We start from the raw sequence: 16,928 nt of genomic DNA, 5'->3' as shown, positions 1-16,928 counted from the left end.
CCATTTGATACCCTGACCATGGGCGAAACATTTTGGCTCTCTCCCCTGTGGTGATGTTATTTGCCTCTGTCGGTCACCCCTCGGCCTGTCCAGTCTCTCGCCGCGGATAAACTGCTCCAAGGCAGATCCCGTTCCGGCAGACTGTCCGGCACAATCGTGTCCTTCCTCACACAGGGAGACTGGCCTCTACACAACACTGAACTGATCTCACAACCCATGGATTCACTTTTAAGGGGTCTACAGGTCATGTTCTTGATATTTATTATTATTATTTTTTCTTTCTTTCCTTTTGTATTTTTGCACATTGGTTGTTTGTCAGCTTTTTGTGCGGGTTTTCATTAATTCTATTGTGGTTATTGTGAATGCCCACAAGAACTGGATCCTGGGTTAGTGTAAGGTGACATACATAGTATGTACTTCGATAAATTTCCTTTGAACTTTGAACAGTCCAGATGCAAACTCCCCGGGGCCTGTTTGTTTGCTGTGAGATATCTTTACCCTCATCCACAAATCCTCTCGAAGGCCAACAAACCTTTCAAGCTTCTTGTTGAGCTGCGTGCTTCCATTGAGTGATCGGTGTACAAGGATACCCTGCTCCCGCTGACGCCAATGTCTCAGCATTAGAACCTCTCCCTGCTTTTTCACTCCGTTCCTGTTGCACACCAGATCCCAGCTGCCATAGCTTTGCCGATCCGAAACCGGCCCCTCTCCCCTTGCGCTAAAGACAAAAATGTACCAGAAGCACTTGGAAGGTTGGACAGGATATATGAAAAGCAAAACCCCTTGCAAATAAAGACAGGCCCACGGACGTCACCATAACAACCCTGAGATTCACCTACTGTGGATGCCCACAAGAAACATAATAGAAAGCATGAAAGACCGCACTGCACCGCACAGGACAGGACAACCAGAGTGAAAAAGACAAATACAAATAGAAACAGCAGAAAGAAATCATAATAACAAACAAATAACCAATAAATATCTAGAACATGAGATGAAGAGCCCTTGAAAGTGAGTCCATGGGTTCATGAGCCTGATGGTTGAGGGGTAATAACTCTTCCTGAACCTGGTGGTGTGGGACCTGATGGTTGAGGGGTAATAACTGTTCCTGAACCTGGTGGTGTGGGACCTGATGGTTGAGGGGTAATAACTGTTCCTGAACCTGGTGGTGTGGGACCTGATGGTTGAGGGGTAATAACTGTTCCTGAGCCTGGTGGTGTGGGACCTGATGGTTGAGGGGTAATAACTATTCCTGAACCTGGTGGTGTGGGACCTGATGGTTGAGGGGTAATAACTGTTCCTGAATCTGGTGGTGTGGGACCTGATGGTTGAGGGGTGATAACTGTTCCTGAACCTGGTGGTGTGGGACCTGATGGTTGAGGGTAATAACTGTTCCTGAACCTGGTGGTGTGGGACCTAATGGTTGAGGGGTAATAACTGTTCCTGAACCTGGTGGTGTGGGACCTGATGGTTAAGGGGTAATAACTGTTCCTGAACCTGGTGGTGTGGGATCTGATGGTTGAGGGGTAATAACTGTTCCTGAACCTGGTGGTGTGGGACCTGATGGTTGAGGGGTAATAACTATTCCTGAACCTGGTGGTGTGGGACCTGAGGCTCCTGTACCTCCTTCCTGATGGCAGCAGCGAGAAGAGAGCGTGTCCTGGGTGGTGGGGTTCCCTGATGATGGATGCTGATTTCTGGTGATGGTGCTCTGTGTAGATGTGCACAGTGGAGTGGGGGCTTTACCCGTAACTGACTGGACAGGATGCACCACTTCTCTTCAAGCTCAGCAAGGACCTGCCCACTGGAATTTGCCCGTCAGCACAATAGGTCTATGGTAGACGTAACCTCTATGGCTCTGCACGGGGCCCGAAATCATCTGGACAATACAAGCACCCGTGTCAGGATGCTGTTCATTGACCAGGCCATGCCCTCCTCTCATTGATACCATCAGGAAGGAGGTACAGGAGCCTGAAGGCACACACTCAGCGATTCAGGAACAGTTTCTTCCTGAATGCACATTGAACCCATGAACACTACCCCACTTTCTTTAATTAATTCTGCTTTTGCACTATTTTTAATTTAATACAAATTAATTTTTTAACAATTTAATATACATAAGTAAGTGTGTGTGTGTGTGTGTGTGTGTGTGTGTGTGTGTGTGTGTGTGTGTGTGTAAGGCAGCACAGACTCCCAATGTCCAGAGATAATCCTGCTCATCCCAAGCCAGTGTTATCTCTGCTTACTGAACGTGGTTAATTATTATTTGAAATATGTGACGGACAGCTCCGTGAACAATTAACCCTCCGTAACCAGGTTCTGATTTCTGATGCATTTGGGTCCGCAAGGTCTGGAGTTGCACTGAAAGGCTGAGATGCTAAGTCTGCTCACAGATTCCCACACAGATATCCCCCCCCCCAATAGGAGCACGAGGTTGGTTCAGTGGGAATCTTCCAGCCCCTCTCTCACTTCCACCCCTCCCACAGTGTGACTCTCCCTCAATACCACCCCTCCCACAGTGTGACTCTCCCTCGGTACCACCCCTCCCACAGTGTGACCCTCCCTCGGTACCATCCCTCCCACAGTGTGACCCTCCCTCGGTACCATCCCTCCCACAGTGTGACCCTCCCTCGGTACCACCCCTCCCACAGTGTGACCCTCCCTCGGTACCACCCCTCCCACAGTGTGACCCTCCCTCAATACCACCCCTCCCACAGTGTGACTCTCCCTCGGTACCACCCCTCCCACAGTGTGACCCTCCCTCGGTACCACCCCTCCCACAGTGTGACTCTCCCTCTGTACCACCCCTCCCACAGTGTGACCCTCCCTCAGTACCACCCCTCCCACGGTGTGACCCACCCTTAGTACCACCCCTCCCACGGTGTGACCCTCTCTCAGTACCACCCCTCCCACAGTGTGACCCTCCCTCAATACCACCCCTCCCACAGTGTGACTCTCCCTCGGTACCACCCTCCCACAGTGTGACCCTCCCTCGGTACCACCCCTCCCACAGTGTGACCCTTCCTCGGTACCACCCCTCCCACAGTGTGACCCTCCCTCAATACCACCCCTCCCTCAGTACCACCCCTCCCACAGTGTGACCCTCCCTCAGTACCACCCTCCCACAGTGTGACCCTCCCTCAGTACCACCCCTCCCACGGTGTGACCCACCCTTAGTACCACCCCTCCCACGGTGTGACCCTCCCTCAGTACCACCCTCCCACAGTGTGACCCTCCCTCGGTACCACCCCTCCCACAGTGTGACCCTCCCTCAATACCACCCCTCCCTCAGTACCACTCCTCCCACAGTGTGACCCTCCCTCAATACCACCCCTCCCACAGTGTGACCCTCCCTCAGTACCACCCTCCCACAGTGTGACTCTCCCTCGGTACCACCCTCCCACAGTGTGACCCTCCCTCGGTACCACCCCTCCCACAGTGTGACCCTTCCTCGGTACCACCCCTCCCACATTGTGACCCTCCCTCAATACCACCCCTCCCACAGTGTGACTCTCCCTCGGTACCACCCCTCCCACAGTGTGACCCTCCCTCGGTACCACCCCTCCCACAGTGTGACTCTCCCTCTGTACCACCCCTCCCACAGTGTGACCCTCCCTCAGTACCACCCCTCCCACGGTGTGACCCACCCTTAGTACCACCCCTCCCACGGTGTGACCCTCTCTCAGTACCACCCCTCCCACAGTGTGACCCTCCCTCAATACCACCCCTCCCACAGTGTGACTCTCCCTCGGTACCACCCTCCCACAGTGTGACCCTCCCTCGGTACCACCCCTCCCACAGTGTGACCCTTCCTCGGTACCACCCCTCCCACAGTGTGACCCTCCCTCAATACCACCCCTCCCTCAGTACCACCCCTCCCACAGTGTGACCCTCCCTCAGTACCACCCTCCCACAGTGTGACCCTCCCTCAGTACCACCCCTCCCACGGTGTGACCCACCCTTAGTACCACCCCTCCCACGGTGTGACCCTCCCTCAGTACCACCCTCCCACAGTGTGACCCTCCCTCGGTACCACCCCTCCCACAGTGTGACCCTCCCTCAATACCACCCCTCCCTCAGTACCACTCCTCCCACAGTGTGACCCTCCCTCAATACCACCCCTCCCACAGTGTGACCCTCCCTCAGTACCACCCTCCCACAGTGTGACTCTCCCTCGGTACCACCCTCCCACAGTGTGACCCTCCCTCGGTACCACCCCTCCCACAGTGTGACCCTTCCTCGGTACCACCCCTCCCACATTGTGACCCTCCCTCAATACCACCCCTCCCTCAGTACCACTCCTCCCACAGTGTGACCCTCCCTCAATACCACCCCTCCCAGTGTGACCCTCCCTCAGTACCACCCTCCCACAGTGTGACTCTCCCTCGGTACCACCCCTCCCACAGTGTGACCCTCCCTCAATACCACCCCTCCCTCAGTACCACCCCTCCCACAGTGTGACCCTCCCTCAATACCACCCCTCCCTCAGTACCACCCCTCCCACAGTGTGACCCTCCCTCAATACCACCCCTCCCACAGTGTGACCCTCCCTCAGTACCACCCTCCCACAGTGTGACCTTCCCTCAGTACCACCCCTCCCACAGAGTGACCCTCCCTCGGTACCACCCCTCACATGTTATGCCATTGGGGAGTGAGACAGGGATTGATTTTCGCATTTCTGGTCCAGGCAAAACCACAACCATCCAAGTCTAGTCGAAGAAGTGATTCCCTCTCTAGAGGGTGGGGACGGACATCCCATAGTAACTACAAGGTGCGCGCGTGTGTGTGTGAGAGAGATTGTGGGTGGGTATGTCTGTGTGTGTGTGTGTGTGTGTGTGTGTGTGTGTGTGTGTCAGTATGTCTGTACTGACGGTATGTCCCTGCTGTTGCAGCTGGCGGTGAGGAATGCTTTGCGTTACTTCCCAGCGGATCTCCACGCTGCTCTGGCCCCGGAGTTCACTGACGAGCTCAGGCAGTTTGGGCACATCTACATGTACCGGTTCTGTCCTCAGATCGACATGCGGTGAGGCCTCCCTCCCCCACTGTCCTCAATCCCCCCCACCATCCTCTCCCACCCCACAGTCCTCAAATCTTCCTCCCCCACTGTCCTCAAATCTCCCTCCCCCACCATCCTCAAATCTCCCCCCCACCATCCTCTCCCACCCCACTGTCCTCAAATCTTCCTCCCCCACTGTCCTCAAATCTCCCCCCAACCGTCCTCAATTGCCCCACTGTCCTCAAATCTCCCCCCACCATCCTCAAATCTCCCCCCACTGTCCTCAATCCCCCTTCTTGTTGCTGCTTTACCCTCTGATTGTGCTTTAATGTCAATTTCACATTGACACATCATCATCATTACGAGCCGTGTCATGTGACATCATCATTATGCGCTGCATTGTCTGACGTGGGCGATCCTGGTTTTGCCATGACCGTGAATGTTCTTGGGAAATTTTTCTACAGAAGTTGTTTGCCATTGTATACTTCTGGGCAGTGTCTTTCCAAATGGGTGCCCCCCACCACCCCTCCAGCCATTATCAATCCTACTGTCAGTGTCACATAACCAGGACCTGTGGTCTGCACCAGCTGCTCATACAACCATCACCACCTGCTCCCATGGCTTCCCATGACCTTGATCGGGGGCGGGGGAGAGGCTAGGCAGATGCTACACCTTGCCCAAGGGTGACCTGCAGGCTAGCAGAGGGAAGGAGCGCCTTACACCTCCTTTGGTAGGGATGTGTCTGCACCCCGTCACCCCACGTTGACACAGTTCCTGTAAAACACTCTGAATCTCAGTGCCACCAGCATCTAACTGCCCCTTGAACTGGCGAGGATGATCTGCCTTCTGATGGGTAGTTAGCAGTGGGCATTACCTTCTGATGTAGTTAGCTGTGGGCATTACCTTCTGCTGGAAGGGTGACTCAGGTTTCATATCCATAAGGAATGCCTTTTAAAAGTCTCCTTGATGCTGGAGAGGCCTGTGAAGGGACGGTGTGATATTTCCAACTCTCAGTCAAGCCCCTGTGCAATTACAACACCACAAATAAGTTTAGACATTTGAATATTTTCTGGTGTCTGGGACTCATTTGGAGTCATACAGAAACACAGCACAGAAACAGGCCCTTCAGCCCATCTAGGCCATGCAGAAACCATTTAAACTGCCTACACCCATCGACCTGCACCGGGACCTTAGCCCTCCATATCCCTTCCATTCATATACCTACCTAAACTTCAATTAAATGTTGAATTTCAGCACACCTGCACCACTTGTGCTGGCAGCTCATTCCACACTCTTATGACTGTCTGAGTGAAGAAGTTTCCCCCTCCTGTTCCCCTTAAACTTTTCACCTTTCACCCTTAGCCCATGACCTCTGGTTGTAGTCCCATCCACGTCGGAGGAAAACGCCTGCTTGCATTTACCCTGTCTATACGCCTCATAACTTTGTATACCTCTATCAAATCTCCTCTCGTTCTCCTACACTCCAGGGAATAAAGTTCTAACCTATTCAATCTTTCCCAATAACGCAAGTCCTCCAGTCCTGGCAACGTCTTTGTATGTATTCTCTGTGCCCTTTCCTGTAGAAGGTGACCAAATCTGCAGGCAATACTCTAGTTTTGTAATCCCGTCTACCCCATCCCTGACTGCCCGTCACAGGGTGAGAGTGATCCACCGTCTCCAGTCACTGCAGTGGCTGGTGGGGAGAGAGTTCCAGCATTCACACTCAGGGCAAGATGAGGATGAAGATGAGCTTTATTTGTCACACGTACATTGGAACATCAAGACGCACAGTGAAATACGTCATTTGCATCAAATCATATCACCGAGGATGGTGCTGGGGGCAGCCTGCAAACATCCCCACACCTCCGGCACGGGCATAGCATTCCCACAACTCACTCATCCTGACCCGTACGTCTTCAGAATGTGGGAGGAAATGGGAGCACCCGCAGGAAACCCACACGGTCACGGGGAGAACGTACAGGCAGCAGCGGGAATTGAACCCCAGTCGCTTGCTGTAAGGCGTGATTCTAAAATGCCGTCCTGCAACCGGATACGGTCGGCTGTCCCGCTCCGGGTGGGGAGTGTCTGAGGGGGTGGTGGCATTGGCATTCCCCTGGGTGGGAGGAACAGCCTCTGGAGATACTGAGCAGTCACCACAGCTGGAGCAACGGAGGCAGCTCAGGTCACACCCAGGATACAATCGTCGGCTGTCACGTACCTTTCAGGGTGGGTGTAACGTGGAGTGGGTTACAGGGTGGGTCTGTCCTCGCGGGGACTCTGAGAGGGGCAGCCCCCACGGGTAGTAAGCAGCTCTTTCTGTTGCCCCTCCCAGAGCGTATCCGTTCGAGGAGTATCCCAGCCGGTCGAAGGCTGCTGCAGCCATTATGCACATGATCATGAACAACCTGGACCCTCGGGTCGCCCAGGTAAGCACAGCACTGCCCTCGGTGGGCGGCACAGGGGTGCGTTCCCTGACTTCACCACCGGGGAGCCGCCGTCCTGTTGGGAAGATGCTGGAGGAACTCAGCAGTCAATCGATGCTCCAGGCTGAGACCCCTCATCAGAGAGGGAAAGGAAGGGGGTAGAAGGCAGAATAAGAGTGTGGGGGAAAGGGGAGGAGGACAAGCTGGCAGGTGAGAGAGGGGGCAGGTGGGTGGGTGAGGGAGGGGGATGAAGTAGGAATCTGGGAGGTGACGGGGGGAAAGGCAAAGGGCTGGAGAAGAAGGAATCTGACAGGAAAGGAGAGTGGACCGTGGGAGCAAAGGAAGGAGGAGGGGGCCCAGGAAGAAGTGATGGGCAGATGAGGGGAAGAGAAGGGGTGAGAGGGGAACCAGAATGGGGAATGGAAGAGAGAGAGAGGGAGGTGGGAGGAATGGCCAGAAACGTTCATACTTCATCCCCTGACCCCACCCAGCATCTGCAGAAAGTCTTGTGTTTGTTGTTGCTCTCCATACCTTGTGCATCGGGTGACAACTTTTGCTGTTTCTTTAGCGCTTTGTCCGTTTTACGAGGCCGAGTTGCTAGCTCGATGCTCAACCCAGCATGGACGGAAAGAGTGCAAGGAGCAGGCCAGATTCGAGCCCGGGATCACTTGCCCCAAAGTCTGGTACGGGTGACACTGCGCTACCGGCCAGCATTGAAATAAATCCTGAATTTTCTATTTTTGGGTAATCCTGCTCTCCACCCTCACCCTTTCCCATTCACTCACCTCTCCTCACCTGACCCCTGCGACCTATCACCTCTCCCATATCTCGGTCATCTCACCCACCTCACCTCTCACCTCCATTCTGCGCATTTCCCTTGTGCTTTGGGTGAGTGAGTCTGGGGAGGGGACAGAACACCTTTGGAACACAGGGACGTACGGAAATCAGTGTGGAAAGATGCAGACACCAGGCCTGATTCCTCTGGTACCAAGAAAACTGAGAGGTGGACGGGGGTTGGAGAGAGCGAAGGGTGAGGGTGCAGGCATGGTCACGGGAGTTTGATACAATGAGGGGGTTGGGTGCAGTAAGGAGACACTGCAGGATTGAGAAGGGGTGAGCGTAGAACACAGGACATGCACTCAGGTACCTCCTGCACCTAATAAAGTGGCCACTGAGTGTACATTCATGATCTTCTGCTGCTGTAGCGTATCCACTTTAAGGTTTGACGTGTTGTGCACTCAGAGATGCTCTTCTGCACACCACTGTTGTCATGTGTGGTTATCTGAGTTACAGTCACCTTCCTGTTAGCTTGAACCAGTCTGACCATTCTCCTCTGACCTCTCTCATTAACCAGGCATTTTCACCTTCAGAACTACCACTCACTGAATTTTTATTTTTTACACCATTCTCTGTAAACTCTACAGACTGTTGTGTGTGAAAATCCCAGGTGATCAACAGTTTCTGAGATACTCAAACCACCCTGTCTGGCACCAACTATCATTCCACAGTCAAAGTCACTTTGATTTCATTTCTTTCCCATTCTGACGTTTGGTCTGAACAACTGAACCTCATGTCTGCATGCTTTTATGCATTGAGTTGCTGCCACGTGATTGGCTGATCAGATATTTGCATTAATGAGCGGGAATACAGGTGTACCTAATAAAGTGGCCACTGAGTGTAGACTGTAGACCGTAGAGCATAGACCATGGACCATAGAACAAATCACCACAGAAACAGGTCCTTTCCCACAATTTTGTGCTAAATTAAACTAGCAATTAAATACCTAACAAGACAAATCCTTCCTGCCTGAACAATGTCCATATCCCTCCACTCACTGCATATTCATGAGCCTATTTATGAATTTTCAAACGGCTTTGTAGTATCTGCCACAGCAACCACCCGGGCACCAATTCCAGGGGCCCACCACCCTCTGTCCCGCACATACCCCTCTCACCTTAAACGCATGCCTTCTAGTAATTGGAACAGGAATTGGTTTATGATTATCACAGGTACTGAGATCCGTGAGAAGCTTGTCTTGCACACTGTTCATACAGGTCAGATCATTACACAGAGCACTGAGGTGGAACAAGGGAAAACACTGACAGATTAAAGTGTCACAGTCACACAGAGAGTGCAGTGCAGGTAGACAATAAGGTGCAAGATGTTTCCACCCTGGGAAACAGATACTCTCTGTCTACCCTATCCATGCCTCTCATGATCTTATAAACCTCTCTCAGATCTCCCCCACCCCAGCCATTGTTTAAGCTTTCCTGGGAATCGGAATCAGGTTTATTTTTAAATGTTTATGATTATATTTAGAGATGCAGGGCAGGTCGGGCCCTTCCTGACCTTTCAGCCACGCCACCCAGCGACCCGCTGATTGAACCCTAGTTGTCCTGATCTAGGAACAATTTACAACGACCAATTAACCCACTATTGGTACATCTTTGGACTGTGCGAGGAAACCCACGTATTACACGGGGAGGGCATACGAACTCCTTACGGAGGATGCTGGGATTAATCTCCGAACGCTGACGCCCCAGACTGTAACGACATCACAACTACCACCGCACCCAATTGCTGACTTGTATAATGAAATATAGGTATTGCCAAAATAGTCCGTTCCTGTTCACAGGTTCATGGTTTGTTCAGAAATCTGATCGTGGAGTGGAAGAAATTTGTCCTAGTAGAAGATGCTCTCTAATCCAGGCAGCATCCTGGTGAACCTCTTCTGCACCCTCGCCAGAGCCTCCATATCTTCAAATAAATGGATTAAAAGGAGAGAAGCCACTGTGAACACAAAATACTCTGCAGATGCTGGGGTCAAAGCAACACTCACAACACGCTGGAGGAACTCAGCAGGTCGGGCAGCATCCGTGGAAACGATGAGTCGACGTTTCGGGCCGGAATGGGTCCTGATGAAGGGTTCCGGCCTGAAACGTCGACTCATCGTTTTCACGGATGCTGCCCGACCTGCTGAGTTCCTCCAGCGTGTTGCGAGTGTTGAGAAGCCACTGTGATGTGAGGTGGATTCACTGTGGGATGGACGGTGGAACGAAGTCGTTGCCTCTGCAAGAACCAATTCCCTGCCTGGAATGTTCTGGAAGTGTTTCTCCTGCAGGTTTTTGGAAAACCGCAGTGATTTCTCGGAATTCTTCTCTTGCAGTTTCCTGAGGAGTTGGTGACCTATGGAGGGAATGGGCAAGTGTTCAGTAACTGGGCTCAGGTTAGTGATGGTGACTAATGGGCTATTGTGGGATTGCACTGTGCACCCATCCCGTCCCCATGTGGAAAGCCCTGTCCTGCTGCCCTGCTTCTCATCCCATGTTCCATACTGTGTGTCATCCGGGAATCAGAATGAAAATCACGTTGATTGTCCCTGAGATACGTTGTGAAATTTGTTGTCTTGCAGTCGCAGTATTGTGTAAAACTATAAAAAGAACGCCACAGGTTGCAATAAGAAATATTAAAAAAACGAGCAAATAATTCCTACGTGGGGAAGGATTTGGGAGACCTTTCTGGGTGAACCTGCATGACCTTTGAACTCTTGTGTCGGCAGTTCTGGATAACGATGCACTACCTGTCCGAGATGGGAGAGGACCAAACACTGGTGATGTGTAGTGGACACCCCCAGGGCCTGTTCCCCAGTGTCCCCAGTGCACCCCGTGTTGTCATCACCAACGGCATGGTAAGGGAATTTGCAGTCTATTGGGAGGGCCCTATCACTCTATTCAGTGATCTCCTTACATGGAACTCTAAAACACAGTACAAGCCCTTCGGCCCGCAGTATTACGCTGACCTTTTAGCCTGCTCCAACATCAATCTAACCCTTCCCTCCCACATGGCCCTCCAGCTTTCTCTCATCCATGTGCCTGTCTAAGAGATTGTTAAATGCCCCTAATGTACCTGCCTCTACAACCACCCCTGGCTGTACGTTCCATGCACTGTTCCCTCCAAGGTCCGCAGGTGTGCGACTGCACAGTAACTAAAATGCTCCCACATACATAGCCTTTGTTCCTATGCAGCTGGAATTTTAATATTTAAACTAAAGTTCCACACAGTTTTCAGGCCAAGCGGACCTTGGAGGGAACAGTGCATGGAACTCACTGCCGGGGTGGTGGGAGAGGCAGGTACATTAGAGGCATTTAACAAACTCTTAGATAGGCACATGGACGATAGAAAACTGGAGGGTCATGTAGAAGGGAAGGGTCTATCCACGGCCTCCTCTACTGTAAAGATGAAGCCATACTCAGGTTGGAGGAACAACACCTTATATTCCGTCTGGGTAGCCTCCAACCTGATGGCATGAACACTGACTTCTCAAACTTCTGCTAATGCCCCACCTCCCCCTTGTACCCCATCCGTTATTTATTTATATACACACATTCTTTCTCTCTCTCTCCTTTTTCTCCCTCTGTCCCTCTGACTATACCCCTTGCCCATCCTCTGGGTCCCCCCCCCTTGTCTTTCTTCCCAGACCTCCTGTCCCATGATCCTCTCATATCCCCTTTGCCAATCACCTGTCCAGCTCTTGGCTCCATCCCTCCCCCTCCTGTCTTCTCCTATCATTTTGGATCTCCCCCTCCCCCTCCCACTTTCAAATCTCTTACTAACTCTTCCTTCAGTTAGTCCTGACGAAGGGTCTCGGCCTGAAATGTCGACTGTACCTCTTCCTAGAGATGCTGCCTGGCCTGCTGCGTTCACCAGCAACTTTGAAGTGTGTTGCTTGAATTTCCAGCATCTGCAGATTTCCTCGTGTTTGCCCTTCATTGGAGGCGCACATTCCAAAGCCCTCGTTATCTCTAGCCATAAACCCAAACACTGCTGCTACAGAAAGACCATGACATTAGCAGTGAAACCTTTCCCAGGGTGTTACAAAACAAAACTTACCTCTGACATCCCTCCTATACTTTTCCCCCTCATACTGGCCATTCCCACCCTGGGAAAAAGGCGCTATCTGTCCGCTCGATCTATGCTGAAGCAACCTCCAGTTCTTGCTGTGTTTCCCTGTGGTGCTGCAGTTTTCTGTCCGCGGGTTGGTGTTGGTGAGATCTCTTGATCCTTGTTCTATACCTGACGCATTTCTCTGCTGTGTTGCAGGTTGTACCCAATTACTCCTCGAGGGACGAGTACGAGAAGATGTTTGCCATGGGAGTGACCATGTAAGGGATTTCCCGTTGAGCTCTGCCAGTGGTGTGTTAGTTGTGCCTCAGTGGGTTCCTGTGCACTCAAGTGCAGAATCCCAGACTGGTCAGGAGAGGGCGCCATTGGGTTGTAACTTCACACTTTGTGGACTTGAGTTCTAATGTTCCACCTTGGTTTATTACTGTCTCGTGTACCGAGGTCCAGTGGAAAACTTTGTTTTGCATACCATCCATACAGATCATTTCATCCCATGACAAGGGTCAGTAAGTTGTGGACATGCTCTGTTGGCGTCGGAAGCTTGCCGACACTTGTGGGCTGCCCCAGCACATCCTCAGACTGTGTTGGTTGTTGATGCAAAGTGGCACATGGCACTGGATGTCTCGATGTACATGTGACAAATAATGCTAATCTTTTAGAGAATTTTTGCAAGGTAAAGCACTCACAGAATGCAGGATACGGTTTCAGACAAAGTGCAGTGCAGGCAGACAAGGTGCAAGGTCTTAACAAGGTACAGTCCTGTGCAGGAGTGTTAGACACGGATATACAATAGCTCGGGTGTCTAAGACTTTTGCACAGGACTGTATTCATCAACGTGGAGCAGAGAGCGAGTTTGTAAATCTGGCAGGAACTAAGGATGTTGGGAGTGGCGAGGGTGGGGTGCTGTGGGAGGAGTGTGGGATGTGGTAGAGAAGGAGGGCCAGAGATAGGGTGGGAGGTGGTGCAGGTGCAGACACACCCAGCCCTGAGACACTAGGCAAGGCCATTTGATTCCATTACAGAATGTCTCTCTGGTGCTTCCCGCTCCCTCCCCTCTCCCTTCCCCTTTTCCCAACCATGATTCCCCTCTCACTGTTCCTTTCCCACCCTCATTCCAGATCAGAATCAGGTTTGTCATCACTCACATATGTCATGAAATTTGTTTTTTTTGTGGCAGTAGTACAGCGCAATACATGAAATTACTACAACACTGTGCAAAACTCTTAGGCACCCTAGCTATATATATGTGCATAAGACTTTTGAACAGGTCAAAGGTTAATCTTATCGTACAAGGGGTCCAATCAATAAAAGCGGGGTACAGTACCTAGAACATAGAGCAAACAGAACAGGCCGTTCAGCCCACAGTGTTGTGCCAACCTTTGAAGTTACGCCTACATCAGACTGATGTTTATTGATCACAGTTCAGTGTCCAACACCATCATACTCTCAGTACTAATCAACAAGCTCCCAAACCTGGGCCACAGTCTGTGAGGATCAGAAATAACGTCTCCTCGCCGACAACTCTGGTGCACTCTAGGCTGTGTACTTAGCCCACTGCTCTGCTCTCTCTTCACTCTCGACTGTGTGGCTGGGTACAGCCCAAATGTCATCTATAAATTTGCCGATGAGATTGATCAGCTGGTTGAGTGGTGTCACAACAACAACATTGCACTCAACAACAGTAAAACCAAGGAATTGATTGTGAACTTCTGGAAGGGGAAGTTGAGGGATCAGCAGTGGAGAGAGTGAGTAGTTTCAAGTTCCTGGGTGTCAACATCTCTGAAGATCTATTCTGGGCCCAACATATTGATGCAGTTTGAAAGAGGCTATATTTCATTAGGAGCTTGAGGAGATGTGGTACGTACCCAAGACACTTGCAAGTTTCTACAGATGTACTGTGGAGAGCATTCGAGCCGGCTGCGTCACTGTCTGGTGTGGAGGGGGTGGGGGAGGTGGACACTGCAGAGGATCAGGAGAAGCTGCAGAAAGTTGTAAACTCAGCCACCGTGGGCGCTGGCCTTCCCGGCAGCGAGGGCATCTTCAAAAGGTAATGCCTTAAAAAGGTGAGGACCTTCACCACCCAGGACGTGCCCTCTTCTCACTGCTACCATCAGGGGGGAGGTACAGGAGCCTGAAGACACACACTCAATGTTTCTGCAACAGCTTCTTCCCCTCAGCCGTCAGGTTTCTGAATGGACAATGAACACCACTTCACTGTCTTCCTCTCTTTGTGCACTGCTTATTTAATTTAACTTTTATACGTACTTCTTGTAATTTATAGATGTTGTGTATTGCCCTGTACTGCTGCCGCAAAACAACAAATTTAATGACGTGTGTCAGTGATATGAAACCTGATTCTGATTCTGAGCTCAAGTTGAGGTTTATTGTCATTCAACCGTACCCATGTATACCACCAAACAAAACAATGTTCCCCTCAGACCAGGGTGCACAACACAGTACATATAACTCACACACAACCGTACCCTTGTATACCACCAAACAAAACAATGTTCCCCTCAGACCAGGGTGCACAACACAGTACATACAACTCACACACAACCGTACCCTTGTATACCACCAAACAAAACAACGTTCCCATCAGACCAGGGTGCACAACACAGTACATACAACTCACACACAACCGTACCCTTGTATACCACCAAACAAAACAACGTTCCCATCAGACCAGGGTGCACAACACAGTACATACAACTCACACACAACCGTACCCTTGTATACCACCAAACAAAACAATGTTCCCCTCAGACCAGGGTACACGACACAGTACATACAACTCACACACAACCGTACCCATGTATACCACCAAACAAAACAACGTTCCCATCAGACCAGGGTGCACAACACAGTACATATAACTCACACACAACACATAAAGTAATATTACCACAAATAATAAGGTGCATTTACAACACGAGTCAACAAGTAAACAGTATAACACCACTGGCGCTTCGTGCTCGATGAGACCTGGGTGGTGGCAGGGAATTCCATAGTCTTACTGTCTGGGGGAAGAAGATGTTTCCCATCCTGACAGTCCTTGTCCTAATGCTACTGCCTGATGGTAGGGGGTCTAAATAGATTGCAGGATGGGAGGGATCATTGATAACAACAGGGACTCAGCTCTTGATAAACATCTGTAATGGGTGGAAGAGAGACCCCAATGATCCTCTTGGCAGTCCTCGCAATCCTTTGTGGGACTTGCAGTCAGATGCCTTGCGACTCTAGTACCAGATGGTGAGGACACGCTCAATGATTCTGCTGTAAAATTTAATATCAATCTAACCCTTCCTTCCCACACTGTTCTCCAATTTTCTATCATCCGTGTGTCTATTTAAGAGTTTCTTGAAGTCCCTCATGCACCTGCCTCTCCCAGTAGGACTGGGAGGGTGTTCCATGCACCCACCCCTCTGCGTGTTTTAAAGATAAACTTACTTCTGATCATCTCCTCATACTTTCTTCCAGTCACTTTAAACGTACACCCCCACAGTATTGGCCATTTCTGTCCTGGGTAAAGTCTCTGGCTGTCCACTCGACCTATGCCTCCTATCATAAGTTAAGAGATAAGGGTAGAAGCTGTGCTTGACCCTGGGGCAGACGCTTTCAGATTTTTGTTTGTTCTGTCTGATGGGAGAGGGAGCAGAGAGAATGTCTGGTGTGGGTGAGGTCTTTGACGATGCTGGCTGCTTTACAGAGACAGTGAGAATGTAGACAGACTCGTGGCTGGTTGCCGTGATGTGCTGAATTGTGTCGACGGCTACCTGGTGATCACGTGTAGAGCAGTTGCCATATTGATCCCTATTCTGCATCCGGATCGGACAATTGGTGAGGTCCTGATCCAGGGTTTCAGCCAGAAATGTCAACAATTCCTTTCCTTGACCTGCTAAGTTCCTCCAGCAGATTGCTTGTTGCCCCATAAAAATAGACCAGTACAGCACAGGAACAGGCCCTTCAGCCCTTAATGTTGTGCTGACCCAATTAAATTAGTAATCAAATGCCCGTCTAAGCTAATCCCTTCAGCCTGCACGATGTCCATATTTCCCTCATATTTATGAGCCTATCTAAACGTCTCTTAGAAGTTTCTACTCTGTCTGCCTCCTCCACCACCCCAGGCACCCACCACTCTCTTGTGTATATAAAACAAAAACTTACCGCCAGACTCCAGCATCAGCAGTCTCTTGTGTCCGCAGAGATAGGGAGCTGTCTTGTACAGAGACCCCACTCACTCCACCAACCGTGAGGGTGTGTTCTGGGGTTGGCCACTCTGTGGACACCGTGTCTGACTGACACTGTCGGGAACCTTAGTGTTTGCTGAAACTCTGAGCTCTCAGACTGAAGGTTCAAGGGGTTAAAGAGATGACATATTGCGACCCCTTTGGTGTGTGTAACCCTCTGCATTGAGCCATTTCTGACCCATTTCCCCTCTAACGGTTCAAAGGGTACAGGTCTGGAACGGGTCCTGAGGCTAGAGTTTGAATCCCAGCCTGACTGTGCAGAGAGTTTGTACCATCTCCCCGTGACCGTGTGGGTTCCTCCGGGCACTGCGGTTTCTCCCACATTCCGGTTAGGGTTATTGTGTTGGAGCTGGAGGT

General features: G+C 51.0%; 1 protein-coding gene across 3 annotated transcripts in view; it reads left to right on the top strand.

The window, feature by feature from the left end:
• Positions 1-16,928, top strand: part of uroc1 (urocanate hydratase 1) — a 108,828-nt gene that overhangs the window by 1,463 nt on the left and 90,437 nt on the right. For 2 of the 3 annotated variants that reach the window (XM_072250576.1, XM_072250575.1), the window contains exons 2-6: positions 4,893-5,023; positions 7,329-7,422; positions 10,586-10,645; positions 10,979-11,107; positions 12,520-12,581. In XM_072250576.1, coding sequence (XP_072106677.1) covers positions 4,893-5,023; positions 7,329-7,422; positions 10,586-10,645; positions 10,979-11,107; positions 12,520-12,581 — 476 coding nt within the window. The remainder of the gene's footprint in view (positions 1-4,892; positions 5,024-7,328; positions 7,423-10,585; positions 10,646-10,978; positions 11,108-12,519; positions 12,582-16,928) is intronic. The other variant, XM_072250577.1, reaches the window with a different exon arrangement.

This window comes from Mobula birostris, unplaced genomic scaffold, assembly GCF_030028105.1.
Source record: "Mobula birostris isolate sMobBir1 unplaced genomic scaffold, sMobBir1.hap1 scaffold_420, whole genome shotgun sequence".
Lineage (NCBI taxonomy): Eukaryota > Metazoa > Chordata > Chondrichthyes > Myliobatiformes > Myliobatidae > Mobula > Mobula birostris.
This window is presented reverse-complemented; position numbering and strand designations above follow the sequence as displayed.